Source organism: Falco cherrug, chromosome 10 (assembly GCF_023634085.1).
Source record: "Falco cherrug isolate bFalChe1 chromosome 10, bFalChe1.pri, whole genome shotgun sequence".
In the NCBI taxonomy this organism is placed as follows: domain Eukaryota; kingdom Metazoa; phylum Chordata; class Aves; order Falconiformes; family Falconidae; genus Falco; species Falco cherrug.
Window position 1 is genome coordinate 17,825,897 of NC_073706.1, and position 22,127 is coordinate 17,848,023.

Sequence of the window (22,127 nt, forward strand, 5' to 3'; positions counted from 1 at the left end):
AACTAAGAAAAGGTGCCTTGGGTGCAAGGTGCTGACGGTAACCCAGTGTTTATTTCCAAGGGGCAGGGGATACCCTGTGCACCATAGCCCTGCTGCTTCGGGCCAAGGGCGTGGGGACTTGTGGGGAACACAGAGCGTGCCACCAGTGGGTCTGGCCAGGTGGGTCCTGGCCTTGGCCTGTTTGCCAAGTCTCATTCCTTGGATCTATCTGAGCTGTCTGCCATGAGGCAAAATCAACCGGCGACGTCGAAGAATCCAGCTGCTCTCAGGGATTCTCAGCCAAGCCTTCGGGACGCTTCTCTGCCGTACCGGTCCCCTCGGAGGGTGGCGGCCGGTTACACAGGCGGCGGCCGGACCCTCGTTACCCACAATGCCCCGCGCCTCGGCCCGCAGCTGCCGCAGAGAACTCCAGCTCCCAGCCGGCCTCGCTCCCGCCACCGCCCACCCACGGCTCTCCGCGCGGTGCATGCTGGTACTCGTAGTCCAGGTGCCGCCTGGGGAGGGAGCGCGGCGGCGGGTGGAGACTCCATTTCCCGGCGGGCAGCGCGGGCCGGCGGCACCGAGCGGGGAGACGCTCGGTGCCGAGATGGCGGTCGATAACGACCTGCTGCAGCTGGACCTGTATGGCCTGTTGGGGGTCGGCGAGAAGGCGTCGGAGAAGGAGGTCAGGGCCTTGGGCCGGGAACCTTTACGGGGCCGCGGGGTGGCTCGGGCCCGGGCTGCTGGCTTTTCTCCGGTGCCCAGAGGGGCCCGGTTCTCCCGCCCTTCCCGCGGGAGCGGCTGCAGCCGGGGGCAGGGGCGGCTCGGGCGTGGGGCTGCGCTGCGGGTGCTGCGCTCCGACACTTGGCTGAGCGGATCCTCCAGGCGCTGTTTTTATGTCATATCTGCAGCCTTGTCGGCTTGAGCTAATAATGAGTGGAAAAGCCCATTTTTTCTGATGCTGGCTTTGCTGTGGTGAACTTAACCTTCCGTTTTCTCATCTTGGTCCTGTGGGGTGAAGCCTGGCTTTGGAGGAGGCTGAAATAAGTTGGAGATAACTGCAGGATTTGTCTTGGATGATACTTCTCTGACTTTGTTTATGTGCCAGCAGAAGGAAAGCTCATGTGTTTACCAAAAATCTGGTTGTTAGACGTTGGTCTGAGTAGTATAGGTTCCCTGAGGTCATCTTGTTAATTTTATTTGTTTGGAATTACACGTTCCTATTATTTTTTTTCTTTACTTAATTGGTAAGAACACTAAACACGGGATTTGAGCAACTGAACTGAGAAAAGTGGCATTTCAATGGAAGCAATTCTCTGAGTAAAACTGTTAGTAACTAAACAAAGTTAAACTTGAAAGGAAGACTTTACTTCTCCTCCTTAGATGCTTTTTTTTGCTTTTTTTTCTTTAGCAGTAAAGAGCGCTAGCAGTACAGCAGGATAAGACTCAGAAGCTACAGTCTGGGCATAACCAGCAATTGTGTCTGAAGCTGCCTGGAATTTCCATGTGTATTAAGCACAAAATGGGAACAAGCCAAATATAACACTCAGGACTGAATGTGAGGAAAGACTTCAGGTGCCCCCAGCTTCACTGCTGAGCTAGTTGCTGGGGAAAAGGATGAGGAAAATTGCAAAGTGGACGTTACGGTGCAACTTAAAAAGTGACAAGTCTAATTAGAGTGCTAATCGTTGATGTAAAATACTTGAAACAGCCCAAAGACCCTTTGTATGCAGATTAGCGTGGCCACAAGAGACTAATAAAGGGGAGCAAGACTGTTGAGGCAATTTAACCTCACTGTTTAAAGAAGCCTTATCTGGAATGACCACATACTTACTATAATAATTGTGACTGATACACGGGGAAGAGACTTCTCGCTTAACGAGTCTTGCTTATGCAGGAGGCAGGACGAGCCTATAGCTTCAGCTGCAGTTTCCCTTCCCAGAGCTTTGCCCACCAGAGGGTGCCGAGTGATTGCTTATTCCACCTACTTTAGCAGAAGGCTGCTTGGCAGTGGAACAGAGCAGCTTTTCTTCCTTTCCTTTCTGGCATTCAGATGTTTCTCTGGCAAAGGGAATTCAGGTTGTTAAAACTGACTTAGCTCAGAAAGTCGTACAGTCTTTCTTTGAAAGAGATTAAACAGTCTTTTGTCAAAAATTCTCCACCTTGCCAGACATAATTGTTGTACAGTGAATGATACTTTCTCTGCCCCAAAGTTACAGCTGCAGAGAACGGAGTACCCTCTTCTAGAAAACTGCCTTAGTGAACCAGACTTGACTTTGCTGATGTTAATGATGTAATACAATGTATATAATGCACCTAGTAAAACTTAAGGCTTTGAAAAGCTTAGACTTCTTCAAAATATGGCTGCCTGCCTACTAAGTGTCCTGGGCTAAATGCATATCCTTGTAGTAGAGTGTGATTAGAAAAGACAGGTAACTGCATTGAGATTAAAAACTGAATTCTTCAGAGGTATCTTGCTACCATAGTTGGCTGCTTTAGCTTTCAATATGCGGAGTGACGGAGATCTTGGCACTCCAGAACTGGTCTTCATTTTCTGTCAGGCCTTGGGGACATGAAAGGGCAGAGTCCAGCTAGGCTAGAATTGCTTGGGCATCATCCACCTAGGGTTGGATAGTTTAGGGCACAATCCTAATGCCCTGCAGGGGATTCCATGGGCAGAGTCCATCCTGGCTGGGAATGGCTGGGGTAGAATGCCAGGAGGCTGGTATGGCTGGGGCGGAATCCTAATGCCCAGGGATTGGCTGGGGCGGAATCCTAATGCCCAGGGATTGGCTGGGGCGAATCCTAAGGCCCAGGGATTGGCTGGGGCGGAATCCTAAGGCCCAGGGATTGGCTGGGGCGGAATCCTAAGGCCCAGGGATTGGCTGGGGCGGAATCCTAAGGCCCAGGGATTGGCTGGGGCGGAATCCTAAGGCCCAGGGATTGGCTGGGGCGGAATCCTAAGGCCCAGGGATTGGCTGGGGCGGAATCCTAAGGCCCAGGGATTGGCTGGGGCGGAATCCTAAGGCCCAGGGATTGGCTGGGGCGGAATCCTAAGGCCCAGGGATTGGCTGGGGCGGAATCCTAAGGCCCAGGGATTGGCTGGGGCGGAATCCTAAGGCCCAGGGATTGGCTGGGGCGGAATCCTAAGGCCCAGGGATTGGCTGGGGCGGAATCCTAAGGCCCAGGGATTGGCTGGGGCGGAATCCTAAGGCCCAGGGATTGGCTGGGGCGGAATCCTAAGGCCCAGGGATTGGCTGGGGCGGAATCCTAAGGCCCAGGGATTGGCTGGGGCGGAATCCTAAGGCCCAGGGATTGGCTGGGGCGGAATCCTAAGGCCCAGGGATTGGCTGGGGCGGAATCCTAAGGCCCAGGGATTGGCTGGGGCGGAATCCTAAGGCCCAGGGATTGGCTGGGGCGGAATCCTAAGGCCCAGGGATTGGCTGGGGCGGAATCCTAAGGCCCAGGGATTGGCTGGGGCGGAATCCTAAGGCCCAGGGATTGGCTGGGGCGGAATCCTAAGGCCCAGGGATTGGCTGGGGCGGAATCCTAAGGCCCAGGGATTGGCTGGGGCGGAATCCTAAGGCCCAGGGATTGGCTGGGGCGGAATCCTAAGGCCCAGGGATTGGCTGGGGCGGAATCCTAAGGCCCAGGGATTGGCTGGGGCGGAATCCTAAGGCCCAGGGATTGGCTGGGGCGGAATCCTAAGGCCCAGGGATTGGCTGGGGCGGAATCCTAAGGCCCAGGGATTGGCTGGGGCGGAATCCTAAGGCCCAGGGATTGGCTGGGGCGGAATCCTAAGGCCCAGGGATTGGCTGGGGCGGAATCCTAAGGCCCAGGGATTGGCTGGGGCGGAATCCTAAGGCCCAGGGATTGGCTGGGGCGGAATCCTAAGGCCCAGGGATTGGCTGGGGCGGAATCCTAAGGCCCAGGGATTGGCTGGGGCGGAATCCTAAGGCCCAGGGATTGGCTGGGGCGGAATCCTAAGGCCCAGGGATTGGCTGGGGCGGAATCCTAAGGCCCAGGGATTGGCTGGGGCGGAATCCTAAGGCCCAGGGATTGGCTGGGGCGGAATCCTAAGGCCCAGGGATTGGCTGGGGCGGAATCCTAAGGCCCAGGGATTGGCTGGGGCGGAATCCTAAGGCCCAGGGATTGGCTGGGGCGGAATCCTAAGGCCCAGGGATTGGCTGGGGCGGAATCCTAAGGCCCAGGGATTGGCTGGGGCGGAATCCTAAGGCCCAGGGATTGGCTGGGGCGGAATCCTAAGGCCCAGGGATTGGCTGGGGCGGAATCCTAAGGCCCAGGGATTGGCTGGGGCGGAATCCTAAGGCCCAGGGATTGGCTGGGGCGGAATCCTAAGGCCCAGGGATTGGCTGGGGCGGAATCCTAAGGCCCAGGGATTGGCTGGGGCGGAATCCTAAGGCCCAGGGATTGGCTGGGGCGGAATCCTAAGGCCCAGGGATTGGCTGGGGCGGAATCCTAAGGCCCAGGGATTGGCTGGGGCAGAGTCCAGGCGGGCTGGGATTGGCTGGGGCGGGATCCTAATGCCCTGCAGGGGATTGCATGGGCTGCGTCCATCTGGGTTGGGCTTGGCTGAGGCAGAGTCCAGGCGGGCTGGGATTGGCTGGGGCACAATGCACTTAGGCCTGGAAGTCTTAAGGGAGAATCCGACTGGGCTGGGATTATTTGGGCAATGTCCATCTGGGCTGGGATTTGCTGTGTGGGAATCCGACTGGGCTGGGATTGCTTGTGGCAGAATCCTAAAGGTCTGGGATTTCAGGGCAGAATCCATCTGGTCTTGGATTACTTGGGAAGCGTCCATCTGGGCTGTGATTTGCTGTGGCATAATGCGCCTGAGCTGGGATGGCTTGGGATAGAATTTTAACGGCCTGGGATTTCATGGGCAGAATCATGCTGGGATGGGATTGGCCTGGGCAGAATCCTGTTATCCCTGCAAGGCTTAAGGCAGAATCCGACTGGGCTGGGTTTGCTTGGGCTGCGTCCATCTTGGATGGGATTGGCTTGGGCAGAATCCAGGTGAGCTGTGATGACTTGGGTCAGAATCGTAATGGCCTGGGATTGCATGGGTAGATTCCAGGTAGACTGGAAATGTTTGGTAGAATACGAGTAGTCTGGGATATCTTGAAGCAGAATCCTAATGGCCTGGGATTGCATGGGCAGAGTCCAGGTGTGCTGGAATTGCTTCGGCAGCATCCACCTAGGCTTGGGTATTTTGGGTCAGAATCCTAAAGGCCTGCAGGGGATTACATGGGCAGAGTCCGTCCTGGCTGGAATTGGCTGCGGCACAGTCCATCCTGGCTGGGATTGGCTGGGGTAGAATGCAAGGAGGCTGGTATGGCTGGGGCGGAATCCTAATGCCCTGGGATTTCATGGGGCAGAGTCCAGGCGGGCTGGGATTGGCTGGGGCAGAGTCCAGGCGGGCTGGGATTGGCTGGGGCAGAGTCCAGGCGGGCTGGGATTGGCTGGGGCAGAGTCCAGGCGGGCTGGGAATGGCTGGGGCAGAGTCCAGGCGGGCTGGGATTGGCTGGGGCAGAGTCCAGGCGGGCTGGGATTGGCTGGGGCAGAGTCCAGGCGGGCTGGGATTGGCTGGGGCAGAGTCCAGGCGGGCTGGGATTGGCTGGGGCACAATGCACTTAGGCCTGGAAGTCTTAAGGGAGAATCCGAATGGGCTGGGATTGTTTGGGCAGTGTTCATCTGGGCTGGGATTTGCTGTGTCAGAATCTGACTGGGCTGGGATGGCCTGGGTCAGAATCCTGATGGCCTGGGATTTCACGGGCAGCATCCACCTAGGCTTGGATATTTTGGGGCAGAATCCTAAAGGCATGCAGGCGATTACATGGCAGAGTCTGTCCTGGCTGGGATTGGCTGAGCAAGAGTCCAGCTGGGCTGGGATTTTCTGGGATAGAATGCCAGGAGGCTGATATGGCTGGGGCAGGATCCTAATGCCCTGCAGGGGATTGCATGGGCTGCGTCCATCTGGGTTGGGCTTGGCTGAGGCAGAGTCCAGGCGGGCTGGGATTGGCTGGGGCACAATGCACTTAGGCCTGGAAGTCTTAAGAGAGAATCCGACTGGGCTGGGATTATTTGGGCAATGTCCATCTGGGCTGGGATTTGCTGTGTGAGAATCCGACTGGGCTGGGATTGCTTGTGGCAGAATCCTGATGGCCTGGGATTTCAGGGCAGAATCGTGCCTGGATGGGATTGGCCTGGGCAGCATCCATCTGGGCTGGGATTTGCTGTGTGAGAATCCGACTGGGCTGGGATTGCTTGTGGCAGAATCCTAATGGCTTGAGATTTCAGGGCAGAATCCATCTGGTCTTGGATTACTTGGGAAGCGTCCATGTGGGCCGGGATTTGCTGTGGCATAATGCGCCTGAGCTGGGATGGCTTGGGGGAGAATCCTGACGGCCTGGGATTTCAGGGCAGAATCGTGCTGGGATGGGATTGGCCTGGGCAGAATCCGATTATCCCTGCAAGGTTTAATGCAGAATCCGAGTGGGCTGGGAGTATTTGGGGAAGTGTCCAGCTGTGCTGGGATTTGCTGCGCCAGAATGTGACTGGAGTGGGATGGCGTGGGGCAGAATCGTAATGGCCTGGGATTTCCTGGGCAGAATCCATCTGGGCTGGGCTATTTTGGGGCAGAATCCTAAAGGCGTGCAGGGGATTACATGGGCAGAATCCAGGCGGGCTGGGATTGGCTGAGCAAGAGTCCAGGTGGGCTGGGATTGGCTGAGTCAGAATCCCAGTGGGCTGATATGGCTGGGGCAGGCTCCTAATGCCCTGCAGGGGATTGCATGGGCTGCGTCCATCTGGGCTGGGCTTGGCTGAGGCAGAGTCCAGGCGGGCTGGGATTGGCTGGGGCACAATGCACTTAGGCCTGGAAGTCTTAAGAGAGAATCCAACTGGGCTGGGATTATTTGGGCAATGTCCATCTGGGCTGGGATTTGCTGTGTGAGAATCCGACTGGGCTGGGATTGCTTGTGGCAGAATCCTAATGGCTTGAGTTTTCAGGGCAGAATCCATCTGGTCTTGGATTACTTGTGAAGCGTCCATCTGGGCCGGGATTTGCTGTGGCATAATGCGCCTGAGCTGGGATGGCTTGGGGCAGAATCCTGATGGCCTGGGATTTCATGGGCAGAATCTTGCCTGGATGGGATTGGCCTGGACGGAATCCAATTATCCCGGCAAAGCTCTAAGGCAGAATCTGGCTGGGCTGGGATTTCATAGGCAGCATCCACCTAGGCTTGGATATTTTGGAGCGGAATCCTAAAGGCCTGCAGGGGATTACATGGGCAGAGTCTGTCCTGGCTGGGATTGGCTGAGCAAGAGTCCATCCTGGCTGGGTTTTTCTGGGATAGAATGCCAGGAGGCTGATATGGCTGGGGCAGGATCCTAATGCCCTGCAGGGGATTACATGGGCTGTGTCCATCTGGGCTGGGCTTGGCTGAGGCAGAGTCCAGGCGGGCTGGGATTGGCTGGGGCACAATGCACTTAGGCCTGGAAGTCTTAAGGGAGAATCCGACTGGGCTGGGATTATTTGGGCAATGTCCATCTGGGCCGGGATTTGCTGTGGCATAATGCGCCTGAGCTGGGATGGCTTGGGGCAGAATCCTGATGGCCTGGGATTTCATGGGCAGAATCGTGCCTGGATGGGATTGGACTGGACGGAATCCAATTATCCCGGCAAAGCTCTAAGGCAGAATCTGGCTGGGCTGGGATTTCATAGGCAGCATCCACCTAGGCTTGGATATTTTGGAGCGGAATCCTTAAAGCCTGCAGGGGATTACATGGGCAGAGTCTGTCCTGGCTGGGATTGGCTGAGCAAGAGTCCATCCTGGCTGGGTTTTTCTGGGATAGAATGCCAGGAGGCTGATATGGCTGGGGCAGGATCCTAATGCCCTGCAGGGGATTACATGGGCTGTGTCCATCTGGGCTGGGCTTGGCTGAGGCAGAGTCCAGGCGGGCTGGGATTGGCTGGGGCACAATGCACTTAGGCCTGGAAGTCTTAAGAGAGAATCCGACTGGGCTGGGATTATTTGGGCAATGTCCATCTGGGCTGGGATTTGCTGTGTGAGAATCCGACTGGGCTGGGATTGCTTGTGGCAGAATCCTGATGGCCTGGGATTTCATGGGCAGAATCGTGCCTGGATGGGATTGGCCTGGACGGAATCCAATTATCCCGGCAAAGCTCTAAGTCAGAATCTGGCTGGGCTGGGATTTCATAGGCAGCATCCACCTAGGCTTGGATATTTTGGAGCGGAATCCTAAAGGCCTGCAGGGGATTACATGGGCAGAGTCTGTCCTGGCTGGGATTGGCTGAGCAAGAGTCCATCCTGGCTGGGATTTTCTGGGATAGAATGCCAGGAGGCTGATATGGCTGGGGCAGGATCCTAATGCCCTGCAGGGGATTGCATGGGCTGCGTCCATCTGGGTTGGGCTTGGCTGAGGCAGAGTTCCAGGCGGGCTGGGATTGGCTGGGGCACAATGCACTTAGGCCTGGAAGTCTTAAGGGAGAATCCGACTGGGCTGGGATTATTTGGGCAATGTCCATCTGGGCTGGGATTTGCTGTGTGAGAATCCGACTGGGCTGGGATTGCTTGTGGCAGAATCCTAATGGCTTGAGATTTCAGGGCAGAATCCATCTGGTCTTGGATTACTTGTGAAGCGTCCATCTGGGCCGGGATTTGCTGTGGCATAATGCGCCTGAGCTGGGATGGCTTGGGGCAGAATCCTGATGGCCTGGGATTTCAGGGCAGAATCGTGCTGGGATGGGATTGGCCTGGGCAGAATCCAGTTATCCCTGCAAGGTTTAATGCAGAATCCGAGTGGGCTGGGAGTATTTGGGGAAGTGTCCAGCTGTGCTGGGATTTGCTGCGCCAGAATCTGACTGGAGTGGGATGGCGTGGGGCAGAATCGTAATGGCCTGGGATTTCCTGGGCAGAATGCATCTGGGCTGGGCTATTTTGGGGCAGAATCCTAAAGGCCTGCAGGGGACTACATGGGCAGAATCCAGGCGGGCTGGGATTGGCTGAGCAAGAGTCCAGGTGGGCTGGGATTGGCTGGGTCAGAATCCCAGTGGGCTGATATGGCTGGGGCAGGATCCTAATGCCCTGCAGGGGATTGCATGGGCTGCGTCCATCTGGGCTGGGCTTGGCTGAGGCAGAGTCCAGGCGGGCTGGGATTGGCTGGGGCACAATGCACTTAGGCCTGGAAGTCTTAAGAGAGAATCCGACTGGGCTGGGATTATTTGGGCAATGTCCATCTGGGCTGGGATTTGCTGTGTCAGAATCTGACTGGGCTGGGATGGCTTTGGGCAGAATCCTGATGGCCTGGGATTTCATGGGCAGAATCGTGCCTGGATGGGATTGGCCTGGACGGAATCCAATTATCCCGGCAAAGCTCTAAGGCAGAATCTGGCTGGGCTGGGATTTCATAGGCAGCATCCACCTAGGCTTGGATATTTTGGAGCGGAATCCTAAAGGCCTGCAGGGGATTACATGGGCAGAGTCTGTCCTGGCTGGGATTGGCTGAGCAAGAGTCCATCCTGGCTGGGATTTTCTGGGATAGAATGCCAGGAGGCTGATATGGCTGGGGCAGGATCCTAATGCCCTGCAGGGGATTGCATGGGCTGCGTCCATCTGGGCTGGGCTTGGCTGAGGCAGAGTTCCAGGTGGGCTGGGATTGGCTGGGGCACAATGCACTTGGGCCTGGAAGTCTTAAGGGAGAATCCGACTGGGCTGGGATTATTTGGGCAATGTCCATCTGGGCTGGGATTTGCTGTGTGAGAATCCGACTGGGCTGGGATGGCTTGTGGCAGAATCCTAATGGCTTGAGATTTCAGGGCAGAATCCATCTGGTCTTGGATTACTTGTGAAGCGTCCATCTGGGCCGGGATTTGCTGTGGCATAATGCGCCTGAGCTGGGATGGCTTGGGGCAGAATCCTGGTGGCCTGGGATTTCAGGGCAGAATCGTGCTGGGATGGGATTGGCCTGGGCAGAATCCGATTATCCCTGCAAGGTTTAATGCAGAATCCGAGTGGGCTGGGAGTATTTGGGGAAGTGTCCAGCTGTGCTGGGATTTGCTGCGTCAGAATGTGACTGGAGTGGGATGGCGTGGGGCAGAATCGTAATGGCCTGGGATTTCCTGGGCAGAATGCATCTGGGCTGGGCTATTTTGGGGCAGAATCCTAAAGGCGTTCAGGGGATTACATGGGCAGAATCCAGGCGGGCTGGGATTGGCTGAGCAAGAGTCCAGGTGGGCTGGGATTGGCTGGGTCAGAATCCCAGTGGGCTGATATGGCTGGGGCAGGATCCTAATGCCGTGCAGGGGATTACATGGGCTGCGTCCATCGGGGCTGGGCTTGGCTGAGGCAGAGTCCAGGCGGGCTGGAATTGGCTGGGGCACAATGCACTTAGGCCTGGAAGTCTTAAGAGAGAATCCAGCTGGGCTGGGATTATTTGGGCAATGTCCATCTGGGCTGGGATTTGCTGTGTCAGAATCCGACTGGGCTGGGATGGCTTTGGGCAGAATCCTGATGGCCTGGGATTTCATGGGCAGAATCGTGCCTGGATGGGATTGGCCTGGACGGAATCCAATTATCCCGGCAAAGCTCTAAGGCAGAATCTGGCTGGGCTGGGATTTCATAGGCAGCATCCACCTAGGCTTGGATATTTTGGGGCAGAATCCTAAAGGCCTGCAGGGGATTACATGGGCAGAGTCTGTCCTGGCTGGGATTGGCTGAGCAAGAGTCCAGCTGGGCTGGGATTTTCTGGGATAGAATCCCAGTGGGCTGATATGGCTGGGGCAGGATCCTAATGCCCTGCAGGGGATTACATGGGCTGCGTCCATCTAGGCTGGGCTAGGCTGAGGCAGAGTCCAGGCGGGCTGGGATTGGCTGGGGCACAATGCACTTGGGCCTGGAAGTCTTAAGGGAGAATCCGACTGGGCTGGGATTATTTGGACAATGTCCATCTGGGCTGGGATTTGCTGTGTGAGAATCCGACTGGGCTGGGATGGCTTGTGGCAGAATCCTAATGGCTTGAGATTTCAGGGCAGAATCCATCTGGTCTTGGATTACTTGGGAAGCGTCCATCTGGGCCGGGATTTGCTGTGGCATAATGCGCCTGAGCTGGGATGGCTTGGGGCAGAATCCTGGTGGCCTGGGATTTCAGGGCAGAATCGTGCTGGGATGGGATTGGCCTGGGCAGAATCCGATTATCCCTGCAAGGTTTAATGCAGAATCCGAGTGGGCTGGGAGTATTTGGGGAAGTGTCCAGCTGTGCTGGGATTTGCTGCGTCAGAATGTGACTGGAGTGGGATGGCGTGGGGCAGAATCGTAATGGCCTGGGATTTCCTGGGCAGAATCCATCTGGGCTGGGCTATTTTGGGGCAGAATCCTAAAGGCGTGCAGGGGATTACATGGGCAGAATCCAGGCGGGCTGGGATTGGCTGAGCAAGAGTCCAGGTGGGCTGGGATTGGCTGGGTCAGAATCCCAGTGGGCTGATATGGCTGGGGCAGGATCCTAATGCCGTGCAGGGGATTACATGGGCTGCGTCCATCTGGGCTGGGCTTGGCTGAGGCAGAGTCCAGGCGGGCTGGAATTGGCTGGGGCACAATGCACTTAGGCCTGGAAGTCTTAAGAGAGAATCCAGCTGGGCTGGGATTATTTGGGCAATGTCCATCTGGGCTGGGATTTGCTGTGTCAGAATCCGACTGGGCTGGGATGGCTTTGGGCAGAATCCTGATGGCCTGGGATTTCATGGGCAGAATCGTGCCTGGATGGGATTGGCCTGGACGGAATCCAATTATCCCGGCAAAGCTCTAAGGCAGAATCTGGCTGGGCTGGGATTTCATAGGCAGCATCCACCTAGGCTTGGATATTTTGGGGCAGAATCCTAAAGGCCTGCAGGGGATTACATGGGCAGAGTCTGTCCTGGCTGGGATTGGCTGAGCAAGAGTCCAGCTGGGCTGGGATTTTCTGGGATAGAATCCCAGTGGGCTGATATGGCTGGGGCAGGATCCTAATGCCCTGCAGGGGATTGCATGGGCTGCGTCCATCTGGGTTGGGCTTGGCTGAGGCAGAGTCCAGGCGGGCTGGGATTGGCTGGGGCACAATGCACTTAGGCCTGGAAGTCTTAAGGGAGAATCCGACTGGGCTGGGATTATTTGGGCAATGTCCATCTGGGCTGGGATTTGCTGTGTGAGAATCCGACTGGGCTGGGACGGCTTGTGGCAGAATCCTAATGGCTTGAGATTTCAGGGCAGAATCCATCTGGTCTTGGATTACTTGTGAAGCGTCCATCTGGGCCGGGATTTGCTGTGGCATAATGCGCCTGAGCTGGGATGGCTTGGGGCAGAATCCTGATGGCCTGGGATTTCAGGGCAGAATCGTGCTGGGATGGGATTGGCCTGGGCAGAATCCGATTATCCCTGCAAGGTTTAATGCAGAATCCGAGTGGGCTGGGAGTATTTGGGGAAGTGTCCAGCTGTGCTGGGATTTGCTGCGTCAGAATGTGACTGGAGTGGGATGGCGTGGGGCAGAATCGTAATGGCCTGGGATTTCCTGGGCAGAATCCATCTGGGCTGGGCTATTTTGGGGCAGAATCCTAAAGGCCTGCAGGGGATTACATGGGCAGAATCCAGGCGGGCTGGGATTGGCTGAGCAAGAGTCCAGGTGGGCTGGGATTGGCTGGGTCAGAATCCCAGTGGGCTGATATGGCTGGGGCAGGATCCTAATGCCCTGCAGGGGATTACATGGGCTGCGTCCATCTGGGCTGGGCTTGGCTGAGGCAGAGTCCAGGCGGGCTGGGATTGGCTGGGGCACAATGCACTTAGGCCTGGAAGGTCTTAAGGGAGAATCCGACTGGGCTGGGATTATTTGGGCAATGTCCATCTGGGCTGGGATTTGCTGTGTGAGAATCCGACTGGGCTGGGATGGCTTTGGGCAGAATCCTGATGGCCTGGGATTTCATGGGCAGAATCGTGCCTGGATGGGATTGGCCTGGACGGAATCCAATTATCCCGGCAAAGCTCTAAGGCAGAATCTGGCTGGGCTGGGATTTCATAGGCAGCATCCACCTAGGCTTGGATATTTTGGGGCAGAATCCTAAAGGCCTGCAGGGGATTACATGGGCAGAGTCTGTCCTGGCTGGGATTGGCTGAGCAAGTGTCCAGCTGGGCTGGGATTTTCTGGGATAGAATCCCAGTGGGCTGATATGGCTGGGGCAGGATCCTAATGCCCTGCAGGGGATTGCATGGGCTGCATCCATCTGGGTTGGGCTTGGCTGAGGCAGAGTCCAGGCGGGCTGGGATTGGCTGGGGCACAATGCACTTAGGCCTGGAAGTCTTAAGGGAGAATCCGACTGGGCTGGGATTATTTGGGCAATGTCCATCTGGGCTGGGATTTGCTGTGTGAGAATCCGACTGGGCTGGGATTGCTTGTGGCAGAATCCTAATGGCTTGAGATTTCAGGGCAGAATCCATCTGGTCTTGGATTACTTGTGAAGCGTCCATCTGGGCCGGGATTTGCTGTGGCATAATGCGCCTGAGCTGGGATGGCTTGGGGCAGAATCCTGATGGCCTGGGATTTCAGGGCAGAATCGTGCTGGGATGGGATTGGCCTGGGCAGAATCCGATTATCCCTGCAAGGTTTAATGCAGAATCCGAGTGGGCTGGGAGTATTTGGGGAAGTGTCCAGCTGTGCTGGGATTTGCTGCGTCAGAATGTGACTGGAGTGGGATGGCGTGGGGCAGAATCGTAATGGCCTGGGATTTCCTGGGCAGAATCCATCTGGGCTGGGCTATTTTGGGGCAGAATCCTAAAGGCGTGCAGGGGATTACATGGGCAGAATCCAGGCGGGCTGGGATTGGCTGAGCAAGAGTCCAGGTGGGCTGGGATTGGCTGGGTCAGAATCCCAGTGGGCTGATATGGCTGGGGCAGGATCCTAATGCCCTGCAGGGGATTGCATGGGCTGCGTCCATCGGGGCTGGGCTTGGCTGAGGCAGAGTCCAGGCGGGCTGGGATTGGCTGGGGCACAATGCACTTAGGCCTGGAAGGTCTTAAGGGAGAATCCGACTGGGCTGGGATTATTTGGGCAATGTCCATCTGGGCTGGGATTTGCTGTGTGAGAATCCGACTGGGCTGGGATGGCTTTGGGCAGAATCCTGATGGCCTGGGATTTCATGGGCAGAATCTTGCCTGGATGGGATTGGCCTGGACGGAATCCAATTATCCCGGCAAAGCTCTAAGGCAGAATCTGGCTTGGCTGGGATTTCGTAGGCAGCATCCACCTAGGCTTGGATATTTTGGAGCGGAATCCTAAAGGCCTGCAGGGGATTACATGGGCAGAGTCTGTCCTGGCTGGGATTGGCTGAGCAAGAGTCCATCCTGGCTGGGATTTTCTGGGATAGAATGCCAGGAGGCTGATATGGCTGGGGCAGGATCCTAATGCCCTGCAGGGGATTGCATGGGCTGCGTCCATCTGGGTTGGGCTTGGCTGAGGCAGAGTCCAGGCGGGCTGGGATTGGCTGGGGCACAATGCACTTAGGCCTGGAAGTCTTAAGGGAGAATCCGACTGGGCTGGGATTATTTGGGCAATGTCCATCTGGGCTGGGATTTGCTGTGTGAGAATCCGACTGGGCTGGGATGGCTTTGGGCAGAATCCTGATGGCCTGGGATTTCATGGGCAGAATCTTGCCTGGATGGGATTGGCCTGGACGGAATCCAATTATCCCGGCAAAGCTCTAAGGCAGAATCTGGCTTGGCTGGGATTTCGTAGGCAGCATCCACCTAGGCTTGGATATTTTGGAGTGGAATCCTAAAGGCCTGCAGGGGATTACATGGGCAGAGTCTGTCCTGGCTGGGATTGGCTGAGCAAGAGTCCATCCTGGCTGGGATTTTCTGGGATAGAATGCCAGGAGGCTGATATGGCTGGGGCAGGATCCTAATGCCCTGCAGGGGATTGCATGGGCTGCGTCCATCTGGGCTGGGTTTGGCTGAGGCAGAGTCCAGGCGGGCTGGGATTGGCTGGGGCACAATGCACTTAGGCCTGGAAGTCTTAAGAGAGAATCCGCCTGGACTGGGATTATTTGGGCAATGTCCATCTGGGCTGGGATTTGCTGTGTGAGAATCCGACTGGGCTGGGATTGCTTGTGGCAGAATCCTAATGGCTTGAGATTTCAGGGCAGAATCCATCTGGTCTTGGATTACTTGTGAAGCGTCCATCTGGGCCGGGATTTGCTGTGGCATAATGCGCCTGAGCTGGGATGGCTTGGGGCAGAATCCTGATGGCCTGGGATTTCAGGGCAGAATCGTGCTGGGATGGGATTGGCCTGGGCAGAATCCGATTATCCCTGCAAGGTTTAATGCAGAATCCGAGTGGGCTGGGAGTATTTGGGGAAGTGTCCAGCTGTGCTGGGATTTGCTGCGTCAGAATGTGACTGGAGTGGGATGGCGTGGGGCAGAATCGTAATGGCCTGGGATTTCCTGGGCAGAATCCATCTGGGCTGGGCTATTTTGGGGCAGAATCCTAAAGGCGTGCAGGGGATTACATGGGCAGCATCCAGGCCGGCTGGGATTGGCTGAGCAAGAGTCCAGGTGGGCTGGGATTGGCTGGGTCAGAATCCCAGTGGGCTGATATGGCTGGGGCAGGATCCTAATGCCCTGCAGGGGATTACATGGGCTGCGTCCATCGGGGCTGGGCTTGGCTGAGGCAGAGTCCAGGCGGGCTGGTATTGGCTGGGGCACAATGCACTTAGGCCTGGAAGTCTTAAGAGAGAATCCAGCTGGGCTGGGATTATTTGGGCAATGTCCATCTGGGCTGGGATTTGCTGTGTGAGAATCCGACTGGGCTGGGATGGCTTTGGGCAGAATCCTGATGGCCTGGGATTTCATGGGCAGAATCTTGCCTGGATGGGATTGGCCTGGACGGAATCCAATTATCCCGGCAAAGCTCTAAGGCAGAATCTGGCTTGGCTGGGATTTCGTAGGCAGCATCCACCTAGGCTTGGATATTTTGGAGCGGAATCCTAAAGGCCTGCAGGGGATTACATGGGCAGAGTCTGTCCTGGCTGGGATTGGCTGAGCAAGAGTCCATCCTGGCTGGGATTTTCTGGGATAGAATCCCAGTGGGCTGATATGGCTGGGGCAGGATCCTAATGCCCTGCAGGGGGTTGCATGGGCTGCGTCCATCTGGGTTGGGCTTGGCTGAGGCAGAGTCCAGGCGGGCTGGGATTGGCTGGGGTACAATGCACTTAGGCCTGGAAGTCTTAAGGGAGAATCCGACTGGGCTGGGATTATTTGGGCAATGTCCATCTGGGCTGGGATTTGCTGTGTGAGAATCCGACTGGGCTGGGATTGCTTGTGGCAGAATCCTAATGGCTTGAGATTTCAGGGCAGAATCCATCTGGTCTTGGATTACTTGTGAAGCGTCCATCTGGGCCGGGATTTGCTGTGGCATAATGCGCCTGAGCTGGGATGGCTTGGGGCAGAATCCTGATGGCCTGGGATTTCAGGGCAGAATCGTGCTGGGATGGGATTGCCCTGGGCAGAATCCAGTTATCCCTGCAAGGTTTAATGCAGAATCCGAGTGGGCTGGGAGTATTTGGGGAAGTGTCCAGCTGTGCTGGGATTTGCTGCGTCAGAATGTGACTGGAGTGGGATGGCGTGGGGCAGAATCGTAATGGCCTGGGATTTCCTGGGCAGAATCCATCTGGGCTGGGCTATTTTGGGGCAGAATCCTAAAGGCGTGCAGGGGATTACATGGGCAGAATCCAGGCGGGCTGGGATTGGCTGAGCAAGAGTCCAGGTGGGCTGGGATTGGCTGGGTCAGAATCCCAGTGGGCTGATATGGCTGGGGCAGGATCCTAATGCCCTGCAGGGGATTGCATGGGCTGCGTCCATCTGGGTTGGGCTTGGCTGAGGCAGAGTTCCAGGCGGGCTGGGATTGGCTGGGGCACAATGCACTTAGGCCTGGAAGTCTTAAGAGAGAATCCAGCTGGGCTGGGATTATTTGGGCAATGTCCATCTGGGCTGGGATTTGCTGTGTGAGAATCCGACTGGGCTGGGATTGCTTGTGGCAGAATCCTAATGGCTTGAGATTTCAGGGCAGAATCCATCTGGTCTTGGATTACTTGTGAAGCGTCCATCTGGGCCGGGATTTGCTGTGGCATAATGCGCCTGAGCTGGATGGCTTGGGGCAGAATCCTGATGGCCTGGGATTTCAGGGCAGAATCGTGCTGGGATGGGATTGGCCTGGGCAGAATCCGATTATCCCTGCAAGGTTTAATGCAGAATCCGAGTGGGCTGGGAGTATTTGGGGAAGTGTCCAGCTGTGCTGGGATTTGCTGCGTCAGAATGTGACTGGAATGTGATGGCGTGGGGCAGAATCGTAATGGCCTGGGATATCCTGGGCAGAATCCATCTGGGCGGGGATATTTTGGGGCAGAATCCTAAAGGCGATTACATGGGCAGAATCCATCCTGGCTGGGATTTTCTGGGATAGAATCCCAGTGGGCTGATATGGCTGGGGCAGGATCCTAATGCCCTGCAGGGGATTGCATGGGCTGCATCCATCTGGGTTGGGCTTGGCTGAGGCAGAGTCCAGGCGGGCTGGGATTGGCTGGGGCACAATGCACTTAGGCCTGGAAGTCTTAAGGGAGAATCCGACTGGGCTGGGATTATTTGGGCAATGTCCATCTGGGCTGGGATTTGCTGTGTGAGAATCCGACTGGGCTGGGATTGCTTGTGGCAGAATCCTAATGGCTTGAGATTTCAGGGCAGAATCCATCTGGTCTTGGATTACTTGTGAAGCGTCCATCTGGGCCGGGATTTGCTGTGGCATAATGCGCCTGAGCTGGGATGGCTTGGGGCAGAATCCTGATGGCCTGGGATTTCAGGGCAGAATCGTGCTGGGATGGGATTGGCCTGGGCAGAATCCGATTATCCCTGCAAGGTTTAATGCAGAATCCGAGTGGGCTGGGAGTATTTGGGGAAGTGTCCAGCTGTGCTGGGATTTGCTGCGTCAGAATGTTACTGGAGTGGGATGGCGTGGGGCAGAATCGTAATGGCCTGGGATTTCCTGGGCAGAATCCATCTGGGCTGGGCTATTTTGGGGCAGAATCCTAAAGGCGTGCAGGGGATTACATGGGCAGAATCCAGGCGGGCTGGGATTGGCTGAGCAAGAGTCCAGGTGGGCTGGGATTGGCTGGGTCAGAATCCCAGTGGGCTGATATGGCTGGGGCAGGATCCTAATGCCCTGCAGGGGATTGCATGGGCTGCGTCCATCGGGGCTGGGCTTGGCTGAGGCAGAGTCCAGGCGGGCTGGGATTGGCTGGGGCACAATGCACTTAGGCCTGGAAGGTCTTAAGGGAGAATCCGACTGGGCTGGGATTATTTGGGCAATGTCCATCTGGGCTGGGATTTGCTGTGTGAGAATCCGACTGGGCTGGGATGGCTTTGGGCAGAATCCTGATGGCCTGGGATTTCATGGGCAGAATCTTGCCTGGATGGGATTGGCCTGGACGGAATCCAATTATCCCGGCAAAGCTCTAAGGCAGAATCTGGCTTGGCTGGGATTTCGTAGGCAGCATCCACCTAGGCTTGGATATTTTGGAGCGGAATCCTAAAGGCCTGCAGGGGATTACATGGGCAGAGTCTGTCCTGGCTGGGATTGGCTGAGCAAGAGTCCATCCTGGCTGGGATTTTCTGGGATAGAATGCCAGGAGGCTGATATGGCTGGGGCAGGATCCTAATGCCCTGCAGGGGATTGCATGGGCTGCGTCCATCTGGGTTGGGCTTGGCTGAGGCAGAGTCCAGGCGGGCTGGGATTGGCTGGGGCACAATGCACTTAGGCCTGGAAGTCTTAAGGGAGAATCCGACTGGGCTGGGATTATTTGGGCAATGTCCATCTGGGCTGGGATTTGCTGTGTGAGAATCCGACTGGGCTGGGATGGCTTTGGGCAGAATCCTGATGGCCTGGGATTTCATGGGCAGAATCTTGCCTGGATGGGATTGGCCTGGACGGAATCCAATTATCCCGGCAAAGCTCTAAGGCAGAATCTGGCTTGGCTGGGATTTCGTAGGCAGCATCCACCTAGGCTTGGATATTTTGGAGTGGAATCCTAAAGGCCTGCAGGGGATTACATGGGCAGAGTCTGTCCTGGCTGGGATTGGCTGAGCAAGAGTCCATCCTGGCTGGGATTTTCTGGGATAGAATGCCAGGAGGCTGATATGGCTGGGGCAGGATCCTAATGCCCTGCAGGGGATTGCATGGGCTGCGTCCATCTGGGCTGGGTTTGGCTGAGGCAGAGTCCAGGCGGGCTGGGATTGGCTGGGGCACAATGCACTTAGGCCTGGAAGTCTTAAGAGAGAATCCGCCTGGACTGGGATTATTTGGGCAATGTCCATCTGGGCTGGGATTTGCTGTGTGAGAATCCGACTGGGCTGGGATTGCTTGTGGCAGAATCCTAATGGCTTGAGATTTCAGGGCAGAATCCATCTGGTCTTGGATTACTTGTGAAGCGTCCATCTGGGCCGGGATTTGCTGTGGCATAATGCGCCTGAGCTGGGATGGCTTGGGGCAGAATCCTGATGGCCTGGGATTTCAGGGCAGAATCGTGCTGGGATGGGATTGGCCTGGGCAGAATCCGATTATCCCTGCAAGGTTTAATGCAGAATCCGAGTGGGCTGGGAGTATTTGGGGAAGTGTCCAGCTGTGCTGGGATTTGCTGCGTCAGAATGTGACTGGAGTGGGATGGCGTGGGGCAGAATCGTAATGGCCTGGGATTTCCTGGGCAGAATCCATCTGGGCTGGGCTATTTTGGGGCAGAATCCTAAAGGCGTGCAGGGGATTACATGGGCAGCATCCAGGCCGGCTGGGATTGGCTGAGCAAGAGTCCAGGTGGGCTGGGATTGGCTGGGTCAGAATCCCAGTGGGCTGATATGGCTGGGGCAGGATCCTAATGCCCTGCAGGGGATTACATGGGCTGCGTCCATCGGGGCTGGGCTTGGCTGAGGCAGAGTCCAGGCGGGCTGGGATTGGCTGGGGCACAATGCACTTAGGCCTGGAAGTCTTAAGAGAGAATCCAGCTGGGCTGGGATTATTTGGGCAATGTCCATCTGGGCTGGGATTTGCTGTGTGAGAATCCGACTGGGCTGGGATGGCTTTGGGCAGAATCCTGATGGCCTGGGATTTCATGGGCAGAATCTTGCCTGGATGGGATTGGCCTGGACGGAATCCAATTATCCCGGCAAAGCTCTAAGGCAGAATCTGGCTTGGCTGGGATTTCGTAGGCAGCATCCACCTAGGCTTGGATATTTTGGAGCGGAATCCTAAAGGCCTGCAGGGGATTACATGGGCAGAGTCTGTCCTGGCTGGGATTGGCTGAGCAAGAGTCCATCCTGGCTGGGATTTTCTGGGATAGAATCCCAGTGGGCTGATATGGCTGGGGCAGGATCCTAATGCCCTGCAGGGGGTTGCATGGGCTGCGTCCATCTGGGTTGGGCTTGGCTGAGGCAGAGTCCAGGCGGGCTGGGATTGGCTGGGGTACAATGCACTTAGGCCTGGAAGTCTTAAGGGAGAATCCGACTGGGCTGGGATTATTTGGGCAATGTCCATCTGGGCTGGGATTTGCTGTGTGAGAATCCGACTGGGCTGGGATTGCTTGTGGCAGAATCCTAATGGCTTGAGATTTCAGGGCAGAATCCATCTGGTCTTGGATTACTTGTGAAGCGTCCATCTGGGCCGGGATTTGCTGTGGCATAATGCGCCTGAGCTGGGATGGCTTGGGGCAGAATCCTGATGGCCTGGGATTTCAGGGCAGAATCGTGCTGGGATGGGATTGCCCTGGGCAGAATCCGATTATCCCTGCAAGGTTTAATGCAGAATCCGAGTGGGCTGGGAGTATTTGGGGAAGTGTCCAGCTGTGCTGGGATTTGCTGCGTCAGAATGTGACTGGAGTGGGATGGCGTGGGGCAGAATCGTAATGGCCTGGGATTTCCTGGGCAGAATCCATCTGGGCTGGGCTATTTTGGGGCAGAATCCTAAAGGCGTGCAGGGGATTACATGGGCAGAATCCAGGCGGGCTGGGATTGGCTGAGCAAGAGTCCAGGTGGGCTGGGATTGGCTGGGTCAGAATCCCAGTGGGCTGATATGGCTGGGGCAGGATCCTAATGCCCTGCAGGGGATTGCATGGGCTGCGTCCATCTGGGTTGGGCTTGGCTGAGGCAGAGTTCCAGGCGGGCTGGGATTGGCTGGGGCACAATGCACTTAGGCCTGGAAGTCTTAAGAGAGAATCCAGCTGGGCTGGGATTATTTGGGCAATGTCCATCTGGGCTGGGATTTGCTGTGTGAGAATCCGACTGGGCTGGGATTGCTTGTGGCAGAATCCTAATGGCTTGAGATTTCAGGGCAGAATCCATCTGGTCTTGGATTACTTGTGAAGCGTCCATCTGGGCCGGGATTTGCTGTGGCATAATGCGCCTGAGCTGGATGGCTTGGGGCAGAATCCTGATGGCCTGGGATTTCAGGGCAGAATTGTGCTGGGATGGGATTGGCCTGGGCAGAATCCGATTATCCCTGCAAGGTTTAATGCAGAATCCGAGTGGGCTGGGAGTATTTGGGGAAGTGTCCAGCTGTGCTGGGATTTGCTGCGTCAGAATGTGACTGGAATGTGATGGCGTGGGGCAGAATCGTAATGGCCTGGGATATCCTGGGCAGAATCCATCTGGGCGGGGATATTTTGGGGCAGAATCCTAAAGGCGATTACATGGGCAGAATCCATCCTGGCTGGGATTTTCTGGGATAGAATCCCAGTGGGCTGATATGGCTGGGGCAGGATCCTAATGCCCTGCAGGGGATTGCATGGGCTGCGTCCATCTGGGCTGGGTTTGGCTGAGGCAGAGTCCAGGCGGGCTGGGATTGGCTGGGGCACAATGCACTTAGGCCTGGAAGTCTTAAGAGAGAATCCGCCTGGGCTGGAATTATTTGGGCAATGTCCATCTGGGCTGGGATTTGCTGTGTCAGAATCTGACTGGGCTGGGATTGCTTGTGGCAGAATCCTAATGGCTTGAGATTTCAGGGCAGAATCCATCTGGTCTTGGATTACTTGTGAAGCGTCCATCTGGGCC

The 22,127-nt window shown here is 56.2% G+C and overlaps 1 protein-coding gene across 2 annotated transcripts in view; it reads left to right on the top strand.

Annotated features, from left to right (window-relative positions):
• Nucleotides 1–527: 527 nt before the first annotated feature.
• DNAJC17 (DnaJ heat shock protein family (Hsp40) member C17) overlaps nucleotides 528–22,127 on the top strand; it is a 105,883-nt gene continuing 84,283 nt past the window's right edge. The window contains exon 1 of one of the 2 annotated variants that reach the window (XM_055721602.1): nucleotides 528–664. In XM_055721602.1, the coding sequence (XP_055577577.1) occupies nucleotides 587–664 (78 nt within the window). In that variant the 5' untranslated portion in view covers nucleotides 528–586. The remainder of the gene's footprint in view (nucleotides 665–22,127) is intronic. The other variant, XM_055721601.1, reaches the window with a different exon arrangement.